General features: G+C 47.1%; 2 protein-coding genes across 2 annotated transcripts in view; both read right to left on the bottom strand.

Moving 5' to 3' along the window:
• Positions 1-53, bottom strand: part of LOC139574733 (zinc finger protein 185-like) — a 48,084-nt gene extending 48,031 nt beyond the window's left edge. The window contains exon 1 of the mRNA XM_071399578.1: positions 1-53. This exon is cut by the window's left edge and continues 178 nt beyond it. The gene's annotated coding sequence lies outside the window, so the exon portion shown is untranslated.
• A 1,499-nt stretch (positions 54-1,552) lies between these two features.
• Positions 1,553-16,624, bottom strand: LOC139574730 (sterol-4-alpha-carboxylate 3-dehydrogenase, decarboxylating-like). Its single transcript, XM_071399576.1, has 8 exons — positions 16,485-16,624; positions 16,235-16,293; positions 15,929-16,090; positions 15,612-15,758; positions 15,282-15,410; positions 5,868-6,010; positions 5,421-5,523; positions 1,553-2,661 (listed from the first exon to the last, which is right to left on the bottom strand). Exons 2-8 carry the CDS (start codon positions 16,253-16,255, stop codon positions 2,329-2,331), a joined length of 1,038 nt encoding a protein of 345 aa, XP_071255677.1. The 5' UTR covers positions 16,256-16,293; positions 16,485-16,624; the 3' UTR covers positions 1,553-2,328.
• Between the last annotated feature and the right edge of the window lie 20 nt (positions 16,625-16,644).

The following is a 16,644-nucleotide window of genomic DNA, read 5'->3' as shown; positions in this document are numbered from 1 at the left end:
CAGGCGTGGACACAGACTAGCTCAGACAGTCCTAGAGGCTACGCCACCACCCAGGGTGTGTGTGTTTGTGTAGGGGTGAGATCGGGAAGAAGAGAGTTTTGTTTACTGCTTATTTCCCTCTCTTTTATCACATACCTGAGAGCCAGGTGAGCAGGAACATACTTGGCATAGCCAGGAGTGCAGAGCATGACCCAAACACACACACAGACACACACACACAGACACATAGACACAGACACTCCTATAAAACTGTTTCTCTCATGTTTACTGGACAGGGAGACATCATCAGAAAGAGACAGAGACATTAACAAATCTGAGAACAATGACTGTAGATATTCTCTAACAATTGGGTCACACTTTAAAGCCTAGGTGTTGTACAAACACCAGGACTGCTATTTGCTTTGTAATGTTACGAGTTCAATAAGCCTCTCTATTGCTCTTCCAAACTAGAGACAATTATGATGTAGCCCCATTAAAACATGCCTCATCTCGATACGGTGTGTTTAAGTTAATAGCAGTCTGTTGTAAGACAGACCTGGGTAACTGCCAGTCGGCTGACCTTTGAATAGTCAAACCATGGGACCATGAGGTGTAGATGTAGGCAGAACAGGGTGTTAGGTCACAGATGAGTGTGTGTGTGGACACTTTCTCAGAACACCTGCGTCCTCCAACATCAACTCCAAAGCACGGTTGTCAATAGCAACATAATAAATGAACACGGTTGTCAATAGCAACATAATAGGTTAACTCTCAAAATGAATGTCCACACCAGATAGTGTTTACAGTACACAACCCTACCCTTATTTAGCTACAGAAACAAATCCCAGACATCCCATGCATACATTCACCCAGCCTTATTCAAATGGTATAGGGTGGAGACTTGGGAGGGATGTTAATTTACACATTGTCTCTTTACTCAGTCATACAGGTTCACTGTAGTAGAGAGTTTAAGGATGAGGAAACTATTTGGTTTTAGTGCCAAGGTTTCACTTCAGCTCATAGTCAGTGTAAACTGTGAAGTCTATTGTACCTGCTTTCCCTTTTCTCATCCCCCTCTCTCTCTACTACACTCTGAGGGCTAAACCAGTTGAACAGCTCAGCCTAGCAGCAGTGAGTCTCACCATGGCTCATTATACTAGAAGGAATGTCAGGCATTTCAACCTAAACCCTGCCCTCCGTCTCCCACCTTCCCTCTCCCCCGCCCTTTAACTGATATCACAACTGAACCACCCGCTCTCCCACGCCCTCCCCCGCCCGCCCTCACACCTAAACCACACTGATCAGCTTTAATAAGTGATACATGTGTTTATGAGAGGAAGTCATGCCATTGAGACAGTAAGACAGCTGGAATGTAGAAAAGGGGAGGATGACAGAGAGAGAGAAGTGGCCCATCCCTCTCTGTGAACTATTGTATTGTGACATGCATTGAAATACAGTTTGTCTGTCTTAAAATGTACATCATATTAACATTAATCCTGGGATATCGGCTTTGGAAAAACAAATGGTGGTGGGTGCCTGAGTTATGGTGGATAGATGCAAACAGACTGCCAACTATTTTCTAATGAGGGTGAACAAACTTTATTATGTGTTGACTCCTATACAAACACATTCTATGTTAGCGTTTTAATTAATAAACTGTACAATGTTTAGATTAAGGGAATGTAAGGCATAACATATTTTATTTTAAATGAACTGCATGACTGCTTCTGATTTAAATGAACAAACTGCATGATGGCTTGTGATTTGTATAAGAGACTAGAAACAAGATGGCTGTAGAGGGAAAACAGTCACAGTAAACGCATCGTCACTCATACATCAAAATGAGTGCTCATGAATAATGGCAAGAGGAAGTGCTGGAAACACCATGTTAGATCGTGTATCCACATTGAGAAGATGTGTGCTGCTCTCTATTGGTGAAGAGAGGTACTGAAGCCAGGCAAAAATGGAGTACTGACTATCCTAGGAAAGGTGAGAGTTCACAGATCCTCATATAGGTCTACAGACATGAGAGTGCACTCATTTCAAAGGCTTATACCCCCAGTTATTATTATACGTTTTTTTTACCTAAAGAACAAGACACTGGTGAGAGTATGAACCAGTCCGTCCCTTCGGGTTGAATCTTGACTTGATAACTGTACACAACTCCCAGCTTAAAATGTTTTTCTCCCATTGACAGCAGTGATTAATGTGCATAGATCTCAAGTTAGGACTCAGAAGTGAGGTTTCCATACCACTAGCCTGGAATCCAAACTGATACGATCCATTTCACCATTGTTACACGGAGCATATCAGTTTGGTTTCCAGGCTACCATATTGCAGGTATAGCCATCAGGCTCCATGTCGTAGATGAGGATAGCTCTCCACCGTGCGTCTGATCCCGTCCTTCAGACCGACCACAGGCTTGTACCCCATGTCCTGCTTGGCTCTGGAGCAGCTGTAGAAGTGGTGTGTACCTGCCAGGGCCACCCTCATGGGGGTGAAGGTGGGTTTGAAGGCCACTAGGGGGCGTAGTAACAGAGACAGCAGCCACAGCAGCAGAGCCAGCCCGTAGACTAGCGTGTAGGGAAGGTGGCAGCGTGGAGCAGCGTAGCCCAGACCTACTAGAATATCTGACATGAAGTCCCAGAACCGGACAGGCTCGTCATTAGTGATGTGGTACGCCTGGAGGAAGGAAGGGGGGAGATGAGAAAGACCAGTCAATACGGATTGAGAACATTTTTAAATGTTGACAGAGTTAGAGAAAGACATTTCATTGGTTAGAACCCAATACTGTCCACCAGTTGGCTCTTTTCGTTTTTGGAACCGTCTGGTTTCACAGCGCCTCAGAAAGGGACTTGAATGGAGCCTATGACAGGAGCGGGAAGAAAATCCAGCGGTTTATTGGCTGATCTCTGTCCATCAACATCTAGCACAGGAATGGGCAACTTTGATAGGTGTTGGGCCACAACAAATCAGAACTCATCATGAGGGGCCTGCCGTTGCTCGTGGACCTGCATACTATGATATCTGAGTCAGACTGACTAATAAAATGGGGGCCTAACCCGGCCGGTAATTCAAACATGATGAAAAGTTTAGATAGCTGGTCGCTAAACTAACTTAGCAAAGTAAATTAAAAAAAATGTTAGCTGACATAACAGCAGTAGAACCAAATTTCCAAATTGCACTTTCTAACTCGCAACTTGAGTAAGTTGAGACCCCGACTGAGTTCACCCAAAAACTTGCCCATCCCTGATATAGCATAACCCTCAGAACCTCCACTCTACATTTGTGAATATCAGAGTCCAAGCAGCGCAAGTGATTTAATGTAGGCTAAACAAGGAAGTGAGTTGGGGAAATTGGAAAGTATGCATCTCCCGAGTGGCGCAGCAGTCTAAGGCTCTGCATCTCAGTGTTAGAGGTGTCACTACAGACCCTGGTGCAGCAGTCTAAGGCTCTGCATCTCAGTGATAGAGGCGTCACTACAGACCCTGGATCAGCAGTCTAAGGCTCTGCATCTCAGTACTAGAGGTGTCACTACAGACCCTGGATCAGCAGTCTAAGGCTCTGCATCTCAGTACTAGAGGTGTCACTACAGACCCTGGATCAGCAGTCTAAGGCTCTGCATCTCAGTACTAGAGGTGTCACTACAGACCCTGGCGCAGCAGTCTAAGGCTCTGCATCTCAGTGCTAGAGGTGTCACTACAGACCCTGGATCAGCGGTCTAAGGCTCTGCATCTCAGTACTAGAGGTGTCACTACAGACCCTGGCGCAGCAGTCTAAGGCTCTGCATCTCAGTACTAGAGGTGTCACTACAGACCCTGGATCAGCAGTCTAAGGCTCTGCATCTCAGTACTAGAGGTGTCACTACAGACCCTGGCGCAGCAGTCTAAGGCTCTGCATCTCAGTGCTAGAGGTGTCACTACAGACCCTGGTTCAGCAGTCTAAGGCTCTGCATCTCAGTGCTAGAGGGGTCATTACAGACCCTGGATCAGCGGTCTAAGGCTCTGCATCTCAGTGCTAGAGGGGTCACTACAGACCCTGGTTCGAATCCAGACTATCACAACCGGCCGTGATTGGGAGTCCCATAGGGCGGCAGACAATTGGCCCAGCGTCGTCCGGGTTTGGCCGGTGCAGGCCGTCATTGTAAATAAGAATTTGTTCTCAACTGACTTGCCTAGTTAAATAAAAAGGTTAAATTAAAAAAAACTAGTTTTCACATATAAACTTTATGCCCAAACTTCGAATCAATTGGGCTTCCCAAAAATAATACTAACCCCAAAACAATATGGCCGCTGTGATGGAACATTCATTTGAACTGACGATTTGTCTTTTTTAAGTCCCATCTAAATGAGCTGTAGCAGGCTCTCTCCCGCCTCCATTTTAACCCACGCCCCTTTCAAGTACCACTTTGTTACACAGTATTTCCAGGCTCTATATCGGGAGCTTGGGACTACAAAAAGGTTCAATCTGCATTTCTGGTGAAATGTAGTAATTGACAGCCTTGTTCTGTTTAATGTTCTCTACACACACACACACATACATTACTCTAAATACCCCAATTCGTATTAAGTTCAAAAGAATACAAGATCAAATTTCCAATGAGGGTTGGAACTTTAAAGCCAATTATCTCAGAATCATCTTTTAGCAGATAGAACCTTATTAGTCCCCGAGCTCTGAACATGGGAACGTTTGTTACAACCACTGTTCCCTCAAAAACAAAATGTCACCACCGAGCATGGCTAGAAATGCACGTTTTGTGCTCTTGTAGGACGCAACCACTCCCCCATCGCTGACTAGAAATGAACTATAACTGGGCTAATAACTCACTTACTAGCAAAAGATATTAACAAATGCACACGTGGCTACATGCAGTTCTCACTTTGATCTCAAAACAAGCGCATCTACTCATCACCGCTCATCCTGTAAACACAGTCCAGTTCAAAGTGAAGGGCACAGATCCATATGGCAATGGCTATTTGCATATAGGCCTACTGCAGTGGTGATTGGTGATTGCTGACACGTGCCTGTCAATGCAATAGAATCCTACTCCAATGCGCTCTGCCTACAAGGAAATCTCTTGCACAGTTAGTCTTGCATAGTATGTTGCATTGAAAGCGGCTAATATTGTGTTGATTAGATAACAATTCCCACAGTAAAGAGAAACATTGACCGTGTTAACTAAAGGGGAAAACTCAAGAAAGGTGAGTGAAGTACAATCTCGTGCTTCTCTGCAAGGGCGGATGTTTCTTCTGTGCAGCAGTCCGATTGAGAGCTGCACGCCCAGTTTAGAGAGAACAGTTAGAACCCAACAAATATTTTGCGAGTGCGAAAGGCATCTCTTTCTTCAAACACACTACAGTTGTCCCCATTGGTCATCATCACACAGTTGTACAGTGCAGGCAGGTCTACTGTATGAGCTAGAACGTATAGATGGTTCCTACCTTGCCACAAATAGGAGACTCTGGCCTCAGACTCTCAGCTGCCAGGATGAGTCCATGAACCACATTGTCCACAAAGGTGAAATCCACCAGGTTAGAACCATCACTACAGAGACAGAAGACATAGTTGGCAGAGAGAGAGACAACATCAACAAGGACAGCGCCATATGGGGCTGCAGGTAGCCTAGTGGTTGAGCGTTGGGAAAGTAACCGAAAGGTTGCTAGATCAAATCCCCGAGCTGACAAGGTAAAAATCTGTCGTTCTGCCCCTGAACAAGGAAGTAGGCTACCTGCTACCTCCTAGGCCGTCATTGTAAATAATAATTTGTTCTTAACTGACTTTCCTAGTAAAATAAAAATAAAAAAATATCCATAAAACATTAACTTTGGTCAATCCCACTATGTCTAGTGAGGAGTCCATGTTCCATTCCAGTTCTGTGTATGACTGACCCGATGATGAACTTCATCTTGCCCCTGCGTGCCGTGTCGACCAGGATGGGCACCAGCTGGGGGTCCCGGGGGCCGAAGATACCGTGAGGTCGAATGGCCACCGTCAGGAGACCCTTCTCCTTGTCACAGGCCTTCAGAACCAGCTGAGACACCACAGAGAGACAAGATGGAGATAGAGGAGAACATTACTTATTTCATGTGGAGCTGATGTGGAGCATGCTACAGGTCTGGATAGGGCAGCATCAATGTCTAAATGTGCAGACAAGTTCTCCCCCCTAGCAATGCTCTGGTACCATTAACATAACTATGATAAGGCTATTCTACAAAATAAACAAGCTTCTCTCCCTTCTCCTGTTCTCTCTCGGTCTCTGTGTGTAGTAGTAGTGTCCTCACCTTCTCCTGTTCTCTCTCGGTCTCTGTGTGTAGTAGTAGTGTCCTCACCTTCTCCTGTTCTCTCTCGGTCTCTGTGTGTAGTAGTAGTGTCCTCACCTTCTCCTGTTCTCTCTCGGTCTCTGTGTGTAGTAGTAGTGTCCTCACCTTCTCCTGTTCTCTCTCGGTCTCTGTGTGTAGTAGTAGTGTCCTCACCTTCTCCTGTTCTCTCTCGGTCTCTGTGTGTAGTAGTAGTGTCCTCACCTTCTCCTGTTCTCTCTCGGTCTCTGTGTGTAGTAGTAGTGTCCTCACCTTCTCCTGTTCTCTCTCGGTCTCTGTGTGTAGTAGTAGTGTCCTCACCTTCTCCTGTTCTCTCTCGGTCTCTGTGTGTAGTAGTAGTGTCCTCACCTTCTCCTGTTCTCTCTCGGTCTCTGTGTGTAGTAGTAGTGTCCTCACCTTCTCCTGTTCTCTCTCGGTCTCTGTGTGTAGTAGTAGTGTCCTCACCTTCTCCTGTTCTCTCTCGGTCTCTGTGTGTAGTAGTAGTGTCCTCACCTTCTCCTGTTCTCTCTCGGTCTCTGTGTGTAGTAGTAGTGTCCTCACCTTCTCCTGTTCTCTCTCGGTCTCTGTGTGTAGTAGTAGTGTCCTCACCTTCTCCTGTTCTCTCTCGGTCTCTGTGTGTAGTAGTAGTGTCCTCACCTTCTCCTGTTCTCTCTCGGTCTCTGTGTGTAGTAGTAGTGTCCTCACCTTCTCCTGTTCTCTCTCGGTCTCTGTGTGTAGTAGTAGTGTCCTCACCTTCTCCTGTTCTCTCTCGGTCTCTGTGTGTAGTAGTAGTGTCCTCACCTTCTCCTGTTCTCTCTCGGTCTCTGTGTGTAGTAGTAGTGTCCTCACCTTCTCCTGTTCTCTCTCGGTCTCTGTGTGTAGTAGTAGTGTCCTCACCTTCTCCTGTTCTCTCTCGGTCTCTGTGTGTAGTAGTAGTGTCCTCACCTTCTCCTGTTCTCTCTCGGTCTCTGTGTGTAGTAGTAGTGTCCTCACCTTCTCCTGTTCTCTCTCGGTCTCTGTGTGTAGTAGTAGTGTCCTCACCTTCTCCTGTTCTCTCTCGGTCTCTGTGTGTAGTAGTAGTGTCCTCACCTTCTCCTGTTCTCTCTCGGTCTCTGTGTGTAGTAGTAGTGTCCTCACCTTCTCCTGTTCTCTCTCGGTCTCTGTGTGTAGTAGTAGTGTCCTCACCTTCTCCTGTTCTCTCTCGGTCTCTGTGTGTAGTAGTAGTGTCCTCACCTTCTCCTGTTCTCTCTCGGTCTCTGTGTGTAGTAGTAGTGTCCTCACCTTCTCCTGTTCTCTCTCGGTCTCTGTGTGTAGTAGTAGTGTCCTCACCTTCTCCTGTTCTCTCTCGGTCTCTGTGTGTAGTAGTAGTGTCCTCACCTTCTCCTGTTCTCTCTCGGTCTCTGTGTGTAGTAGTAGTGTCCTCACCTTCTCCTGTTCTCTCTCGGTCTCTGTGTGTAGTAGTAGTGTCCTCACCTTCTCCTGTTCTCTCTCGGTCTCTGTGTGTAGTAGTAGTGTCCTCACCTTCTCCTGTTCTCTCTCGGTCTCTGTGTGTAGTAGTAGTGTCCTCACCTTCTCCTGTTCTCTCTCGGTCTCTGTGTGTAGTAGTAGTGTCCTCACCTTCTCCTGTTCTCTCTCGGTCTCTGTGTGTAGTAGTAGTGTCCTCACCTTCTCCTGTTCTCTCTCGGTCTCTGTGTGTAGTAGTAGTGTCCTCACCTTCTCCTGTTCTCTCTCGGTCTCTGTGTGTAGTAGTAGTGTCCTCACCTTCTCCTGTTCTCTCTCGGTCTCTGTGTGTAGTAGTAGTGTCCTCACCTTCTCCTGTTCTCTCTCGGTCTCTGTGTGTAGTAGTAGTGTCCTCACCTTCTCCTGTTCTCTCTCGGTCTCTGTGTGTAGTAGTAGTGTCCTCACCTTCTCCTGTTCTCTCTCGGTCTCTGTGTGTAGTAGTAGTGTCCTCACCTTCTCCTGTTCTCTCTCGGTCTCTGTGTGTAGTAGTAGTGTCCTCACCTTCTCCTGTTCTCTCTCGGTCTCTGTGTGTAGTAGTAGTGTCCTCACCTTCTCCTGTTCTCTCTCGGTCTCTGTGTGTAGTAGTAGTGTCCTCACCTTCTCCTGTTCTCTCTCGGTCTCTGTGTGTAGTAGTAGTGTCCTCACCTTCTCCTGTTCTCTCTCGGTCTCTGTGTGTAGTAGTAGTGTCCTCACCTTCTCCTGTTCTCTCTCGGTCTCTGTGTGTAGTAGTAGTGTCCTCACCTTCTCCTGTTCTCTCTCGGTCTCTGTGTGTAGTAGTAGTGTCCTCACCTTCTCCTGTTCTCTCTCGGTCTCTGTGTGTAGTAGTAGTGTCCTCACCTTCTCCTGTTCTCTCTCGGTCTCTGTGTGTAGTAGTAGTGTCCTCACCTTCTCCTGTTCTCTCTCGGTCTCTGTGTGTAGTAGTAGTGTCCTCACCTTCTCCTGTTCTCTCTCGGTCTCTGTGTGTAGTAGTAGTGTCCTCACCTTCTCCTGTTCTCTCTCGGTCTCTGTGTGTAGTAGTAGTGTCCTCACCTTCTCCTGTTCTCTCTCGGTCTCTGTGTGTAGTAGTAGTGTCCTCACCTTCTCCTGTTCTCTCTCGGTCTCTGTGTGTAGTAGTAGTGTCCTCACCTTCTCCTGTTCTCTCTCGGTCTCTGTGTGTAGTAGTAGTGTCCTCACCTTCTCCTGTTCTCTCTCGGTCTCTGTGTGTAGTAGTAGTGTCCTCACCTTCTCCTGTTCTCTCTCGGTCTCTGTGTGTAGTAGTAGTGTCCTCACCTTCTCCTGTTCTCTCTCGGTCTCTGTGTGTAGTAGTAGTGTCCTCACCTTCTCCTGTTCTCTCTCGGTCTCTGTGTGTAGTAGTAGTGTCCTCACCTTCTCCTGTTCTCTCTCGGTCTCTGTGTGTAGTAGTAGTGTCCTCACCTTCTCCTGTTCTCTCTCGGTCTCTGTGTGTAGTAGTAGTGTCCTCACCTTCTCCTGTTCTCTCTCGGTCTCTGTGTGTAGTAGTAGTGTCCTCACCTTCTCCTGTTCTCTCTCGGTCTCTGTGTGTAGTAGTAGTGTCCTCACCTTCTCCTGTTCTCTCTCGGTCTCTGTGTGTAGTAGTAGTGTCCTCACCTTCTCCTGTTCTCTCTCGGTCTCTGTGTGTAGTAGTAGTGTCCTCACCTTCTCCTGTTCTCTCTCGGTCTCTGTGTGTAGTAGTAGTGTCCTCACCTTCTCCTGTTCTCTCTCGGTCTCTGTGTGTAGTAGTAGTGTCCTCACCTTCTCCTGTTCTCTCTCGGTCTCTGTGTGTAGTAGTAGTGTCCTCACCTTCTCCTGTTCTCTCTCGGTCTCTGTGTGTAGTAGTAGTGTCCTCACCTTCTCCTGTTCTCTCTCGGTCTCTGTGTGTAGTAGTAGTGTCCTCACCTTCTCCTGTTCTCTCTCGGTCTCTGTGTGTAGTAGTAGTGTCCTCACCTTCTCCTGTTCTCTCTCGGTCTCTGTGTGTAGTAGTAGTGTCCTCACCTTCTCCTGTTCTCTCTCGGTCTCTGTGTGTAGTAGTAGTGTCCTCACCTTCTCCTGTTCTCTCTCGGTCTCTGTGTGTAGTAGTAGTGTCCTCACCTTCTCCTGTTCTCTCTCGGTCTCTGTGTGTAGTAGTAGTGTCCTCACCTTCTCCTGTTCTCTCTCGGTCTCTGTGTGTAGTAGTAGTGTCCTCACCTTCTCCTGTTCTCTCTCGGTCTCTGTGTGTAGTAGTAGTGTCCTCACCTTCTCCTGTTCTCTCTCGGTCTCTGTGTGTAGTAGTAGTGTCCTCACCTTCTCCTGTTCTCTCTCGGTCTCTGTGTGTAGTAGTAGTGTCCTCACCTTCTCCTGTTCTCTCTCGGTCTCTGTGTGTAGTAGTAGTGTCCTCACCTTCTCCTGTTCTCTCTCGGTCTCTGTGTGTAGTAGTAGTGTCCTCACCTTCTCCTGTTCTCTCTCGGTCTCTGTGTGTAGTAGTGTCCTCACCTTCTCCTGTTCTATCTTGGTCTCTGTGTGTAGTAGTAGTAGTGTCCTCACCTTCTCCTGTTCTATCTCGGTCTCTGTGTGTAGTAGTGTCCTCACCTTCTCCTGTTCTCTCTTGGTCTCTGTGTGTAGTAGTGTCCTCACCTTCTCCTGTTCTATCTTGGTCTCTGTGTGTAGTAGTGTCCTCACCTTCTCCTGTTCTATCTTGGTCTCTGTGTGTAGTAGTAGTAGTGTCCTCACCTTCTCCTGTTCTATCTTGGTCTCTGTGTGTAGTAGTGTCCTCACCTTCTCCTGTTCTATCTTGGTCTCTGTGTGTAGTAGTGTCCTCACCTTCTCCTGTTCTATCTTGGTCTCTGTGTGTAGTAGTGTCCTCACCTTCTCCTGTTCTATCTTGGTCTCTGTGTGTAGTAGTGTCCTCACCTTCTCCTGTTCTATCTTGGTCTCTGTGTGTAGTAGTGTCCTCACCTTCTCCTGTTCTATCTTGGTCTCTGTGTGTAGTAGTGTCCTCACCTTCTCCTGTTCTATCTTGGTCTCTGTGTGTAGTAGTGTCCTCACCTTCTCCTGTTCTATCTTGGTCTCTGTGTGTAGTAGTGTCCTCACCTTCTCCTGTTCTATCTTGGTCTCTGTGTGTAGTAGTGTCCTCACCTTCTCCTGTTCTCTCTCGGTCTCTGTGTGTAGTAGTGTCCTCACCTTCTCCTGTTCTATCTTGGTCTCTGTGTGTAGTAGTGTCCTCACCTTCTCCTGTTCTATCTTGGTCTCTGTGTGTAGTAGTGTCCTCACCTTCTCCTGTTCTATCTTGGTCTCTGTGTGTAGTAGTGTCCTCACCTTCTCCTGTTCTATCTTGGTCTCTGTGTGTAGTAGTAGTAGTGTCCTCACCTTCTCCTGTTCTATCTTGGTCTCTGTGTGTAGTAGTGTCCTCACCTTCTCCTGTTCTATCTTGGTCTCTGTGTGTAGTAGTGTCCTCACCTTCTCCTGTTCTCTCTTGGTCTCTGTGTGTAGTAGTAGTAGTGTCCTCACCTTCTCCTGTTCTCTCTTGGTCTCTGTGTGTAGTAGTGTCCTCACCTTCTCCTGTTCTCTCTTGGTCTCTGTGTGTAGTAGTGTCCTCACCTTCTCCTGTTCTCTCTCGGTCTCTGTGTGTAGTAGTGTCCTCACCTTCTCCTGTTCTATCTCGGTCTCTGTGTGTAGTAGTGTCCTCACCTTCTCCTGTTCTCTCTCGGTCTCTGTGTGTAGTAGTGTCCTCACCTTCTCCTGTTCTATCTTGGTCTCTGTGTGTAGTAGTGTCCTCACCTTCTCCTGTTCTATCTTGGTCTCTGTGTGTAGTAGTGTCCTCACCTTCTCCTGTTCTATCTTGGTCTCTGTGTGTAGTAGTGTCCTCACCTTCTCCTGTTCTATCTTGGTCTCTGTGTGTAGTAGTAGTAGTGTCCTCACCTTCTCCTGTTCTATCTTGGTCTCTGTGTGTAGTAGTGTCCTCACCTTCTCCTGTTCTCTCTTGGTCTCTGTGTGTAGTAGTGTCCTCACCTTCTCCTGTTCTATCTTGGTCTCTGTGTGTAGTAGTGTCCTCACCTTCTCCTGTTCTATCTTGGTCTCTGTGTGTAGTAGTAGTAGTGTCCTCACCTTCTCCTGTTCTATCTTGGTCTCTGTGTGTAGTAGTGTCCTCACCTTCTCCTGTTCTATCTTGGTCTCTGTGTGTAGTAGTGTCCTCACCTTCTCCTGTTCTATCTTGGTCTCTGTGTGTAGTAGTGTCCTCACCTTCTCCTGTTCTATCTTGGTCTCTGTGTGTAGTAGTGTCCTCACCTTCTCCTGTTCTATCTTGGTCTCTGTGTGTAGTAGTGTCCTCACCTTCTCCTGTTCTATCTTGGTCTCTGTGTGTAGTAGTGTCCTCACCTTCTCCTGTTCTATCTTGGTCTCTGTGTGTAGTAGTGTCCTCACCTTCTCCTGTTCTATCTTGGTCTCTGTGTGTATTAGTGTCCTCACCTTCTCCTGTTCTATCTTGGTCTCTGTGTGTAGTAGTGTCCTCACCTTCTCCTGTTCTCTCTCGGTCTCTGTGTGTAGTAGTGTCCTCACCTTCTCCTGTTCTATCTTGGTCTCTGTGTGTAGTAGTGTCCTCACCTTCTCCTGTTCTATCTTGGTCTCTGTGTGTAGTAGTGTCCTCACCTTCTCCTGTTCTATCTTGGTCTCTGTGTGTAGTAGTGTCCTCACCTTCTCCTGTTCTATCTTGGTCTCTGTGTGTAGTAGTGTCCTCACCTTCTCCTGTTCTATCTTGGTCTCTGTGTGTAGTAGTGTCCTCACCTTCTCCTGTTCTATCTTGGTCTCTGTGTGTAGTAGTGTCCTCACCTTCTCCTGTTCTATCTTGGTCTCTGTGTGTAGTAGTGTCCTCACCTTCTCCTGTTCTATCTTGGTCTCTGTGTGTAGTAGTAGTAGTGTCCTCACCTTCTCCTGTTCTCTCTTGGTCTCTGTGTGTAGTAGTGTCCTCACCTTCTCCTGTTCTCTCTTGGTCTCTGTGTGTAGTAGTGTCCTCACCTTCTCCTGTTCTCTCTTGGTCTCTGTGTGTAGTAGTGTCCTCACCTTCTCCTGTTCTCTCTTGGTCTCTGTGTGTAGTAGTGTCCTCACCTTCTCCTGTTCTATCTCGGTCTCTGTGTGTAGTAGTGTCCTCACCTTCTCCTGTTCTCTCTTGGTCTCTGTGTGTAGTAGTGTCCTCACCTTCTCCTGTTCTATCTTGGTCTCTGTGTGTAGTAGTGTCCTCACCTTCTCCTGTTCTATCTTGGTCTCTGTGTGTAGTAGTGTCCTCACCTTCTCCTGTTCTATCTTGGTCTCTGTGTGTAGTAGTAGTAGTGTCCTCACCTTCTCCTGTTCTATCTTGGTCTCTGTGTGTAGTAGTGTCCTCACCTTCTCCTGTTCTCTCTTGGTCTCTGTGTGTAGTAGTAGTAGTGTCCTCACCTTCTCCTGTTCTATCTTGGTCTCTGTGTGTAGTAGTAGTAGTGTCCTCACCTTCTCCTGTTCTCTCTTGGTCTCTGTGTGTAGTAGTGTCCTCACCTTCTCCTGTTCTCTCTTGGTCTCTGTGTGTAGTAGTGTCCTCACCTTCTCCTGTTCTCTCTTGGTCTCTGTGTGTAGTAGTGTCCTCACCTTCTCCTGTTCTCTCTTGGTCTCTGTGTGTAGTAGTGTCCTCACCTTCTCCTGTTCTATCTCGGTCTCTGTGTGTAGTAGTGTCCTCACCTTCTCCTGTTCTCTCTTGGTCTCTGTGTGTAGTAGTGTCCTCACCTTCTCCTGTTCTATCTTGGTCTCTGTGTGTAGTAGTGTCCTCACCTTCTCCTGTTCTATCTTGGTCTCTGTGTGTAGTAGTGTCCTCACCTTCTCCTGTTCTATCTTGGTCTCTGTGTGTAGTAGTAGTAGTGTCCTCACCTTCTCCTGTTCTATCTTGGTCTCTGTGTGTAGTAGTGTCCTCACCTTCTCCTGTTCTCTCTTGGTCTCTGTGTGTAGTAGTGTCCTCACCTTCTCCTGTTCTCTCTTGGTCTCTGTGTGTAGTAGTAGTAGTGTCCTCACCTTCTCCTGTTCTCTCTTGGTCTCTGTGTGTAGTAGTGTCCTCACCTTCTCCTGTTCTCTCTTGGTCTCTGTGTGTAGTAGTGTCCTCACCTTCTCCTGTTCTCTCTTGGTCTCTGTGTGTAGTAGTGTCCTCACCTTCTCCTGTTCTCTCTTGGTCTCTGTGTGTAGTAGTGTCCTCACCTTCTCCTGTTCTCTCTTGGTCTCTGTGTGTAGTAGTGTCCTCACCTTCTCCTGTTCTATCTTGGTCTCTGTGTGTAGTAGTGTCCTCACCTTCTCCTGTTCTATCTTGGTCTCTGTGTGTAGTAGTGTCCTCACCTTCTCCTGTTCTATCTTGGTCTCTGTGTGTAGTAGTGTCCTCACCTTCTCCTGTTCTATCTTGGTCTCTGTGTGTAGTAGTAGTAGTGTCCTCACCTTCTCCTGTTCTATCTTGGTCTCTGTGTGTAGTAGTAGTAGTGTCCTCACCTTCTCCTGTTCTATCTTGGTCTCTGTGTGTAGTAGTAGTAGTGTCCTCACCTTCTCCTGTTCTATCTTGGTCTCTGTGTGTAGTAGTGTCCTCACCTTCTCCTGTTCTCTCTTGGTCTCTGTGTGTAGTAGTGTCCTCACCTTCTCCTGTTCTCTCTTGGTCTCTGTGTGTAGTAGTGTCCTCACCTTCTCCTGTTCTCTCTTGGTCTCTGTGTGTAGTAGTGTCCTCACCTTCTCCTGTTCTCTCTTGGTCTCTGTGTGTAGTAGTGTCCTCACCTTCTCCTGTTCTCTCTTGGTCTCTGTGTGTAGTAGTGTCCTCACCTTCTCCTGTTCTATCTCGGTCTCTGTGTGTAGTAGTGTCCTCACCTTCTCCTGTTCTATCTCGGTCTCTGTGTGTAGTAGTGTCCTCACCTTCTCCTGTTCTATCTCGGTCTCTGTGTGTAGTAGTGTCCTCACCTTCTCCTGTTCTATCTCGGTCTCTGTGTGTAGTAGTGTCCTCACCTTCTCCTGTTCTCTCTTGGTCTCTGTGTGTAGTAGTGTCCTCACCTTCTCCTGTTCTATCTTGGTCTCTGTGTGTAGTAGTGTCCTCACCTTCTCCTGTTCTATCTTGGTCTCTGTGTGTAGTAGTGTCCTCACCTTCTCCTGTTCTATCTTGGTCTCTGTGTGTAGTAGTGTCCTCACCTTCTCCTGTTCTATCTTGGTCTCTGTGTGTAGTAGTGTCCTCACCTTCTCCTGTTCTATCTTGGTCTCTGTGTGTAGTAGTGTCCTCACCTTCTCCTGTTCTATCTTGGTCTCTGTGTGTAGTAGTGTCCTCACCTTCTCCTGTTCTATCTTGGTGTCTGTGTGTAGTAGTGTCCTCACCTTCTCCTGTTCTATCTTGGTCTCTGTGTGTAGTAGTGTCCTCACCTTCTCTTGTTCTCTCTTGGTCTCTGTGTGTAGTAGTGTCCTCACCTTCTCCTGTTCCATCTTGGTCTCTGTGTGTAGTAGTGTCCTCACCTTCTCCTGTTCTATCTTGGTCTCTGTGTGTAGTAGTGTCCTCACCTTCTCCTGTTCTATCTTGGTCTCTGTGTAGTAGTCGATGGGCTTCTTGGCGTAGGGAAGGTCTTCTCTCCCATCCTTGATGTCTGTTCCTTCAAACACCACACTGGCACTGCTGGTCAGTACCACTTTCTATAGCAGACAGGCAGAAAAACACCTCAACTTTAAGTCAGTATAGCGGACTATCTATCCACTAGATCCGTAATTCCATTCAATTATGGAGAATGTACAAGTATTTTAACAGAGCATTTATTTCATTGAATTTAGTTTGTCTTTGTAACATATTGTATGACAGGCCTATCTGTTGAACAGTAACCCTATACTGCCCCCTACCTGTACTCCAACCTCAGTGCAGACCTGTAGGACAGTCTGTGTCCCCTGGATGTTGACTCTCTGGAACAGAGCCTTGTCATCACTGGCTGGGGCTGGAGAGGCACAGTGGAACAGCAGGGAGACACCTTGGAGGGCTGTTAGGAGAGCCTGGGATAGGGCCACACACACAATGATGCCCAGATGCAGACACACACAGACAAACACAGGCCTAACATGTACACATGAGGCACAAAGGCCATAACAAGGTCATATAGCTGGCCCCAACCAGCTCAGTGCACAGACCCTTCACAGACAGACAGACAGACAGACAGACTCACCTGTTTGTCACAGAGGTCTCCCTGGTGGAAGGTGACTCCTGGTAGTTCATAGCTCTGTCTGATGTCAAACACCGACACGGTGTAGCCTTTATCCAACAGCTTCTCTACCAGGTGTCTACCCAGGAACCCAGAGCCTCCTATCACTGCACACCTCTTACTACTCTGTAGCGGATAGAGCGACAACATTCAGTAAAGACAGACTATGATACAATGAAACGGACACACATGAGAAGAACCAATAAATAGCCTGAACGTGTGGCATATACCTCAGAACTTGATATGTTTTTCAAACTACCGCGCACTCACCGGTCGTATGCGCGTGGCCATGGCAAACTGCAGGAGCGTCGTCGGTGTTGGGAAACAAACTGACAGAGAAATTTGAGTATTTGGTTAAAGTTCCCTCGTTCGAAAACAGTTTGACAAGATCATGTCACACGGACAATTGAATCATGATGAAGACTACAAGCAAACACCTTTAGGCTTATTTCAAGACAAGTTTACAATATAAAGACACTTTAATATGCTATCAAATAAGTGAAAATGTTTATCCTCTCACCTGTTCAATCCGTTTAGCAACAGTATAAATCGACCCGCGCACAATTAATAAACCCTGTATCAGCTGAGCCCGGGAGGCGTTCTCGTTGGGTAGACGGGAGTTTGGGTGTAAAGGTGACAGGCTCGAACAGCCAATGCAGTGGAACCTACGTCAAAGAACG

The sequence above is a fragment of the Salvelinus alpinus genome, chromosome 4 (genome assembly GCF_045679555.1).
Source record: "Salvelinus alpinus chromosome 4, SLU_Salpinus.1, whole genome shotgun sequence".
Taxonomy (NCBI): Eukaryota; Metazoa; Chordata; class Actinopteri; order Salmoniformes; family Salmonidae; genus Salvelinus; species Salvelinus alpinus.
Note: the sequence above shows the minus strand (reverse complement) of the source record. Positions and strands in the feature narration are given on the sequence as shown.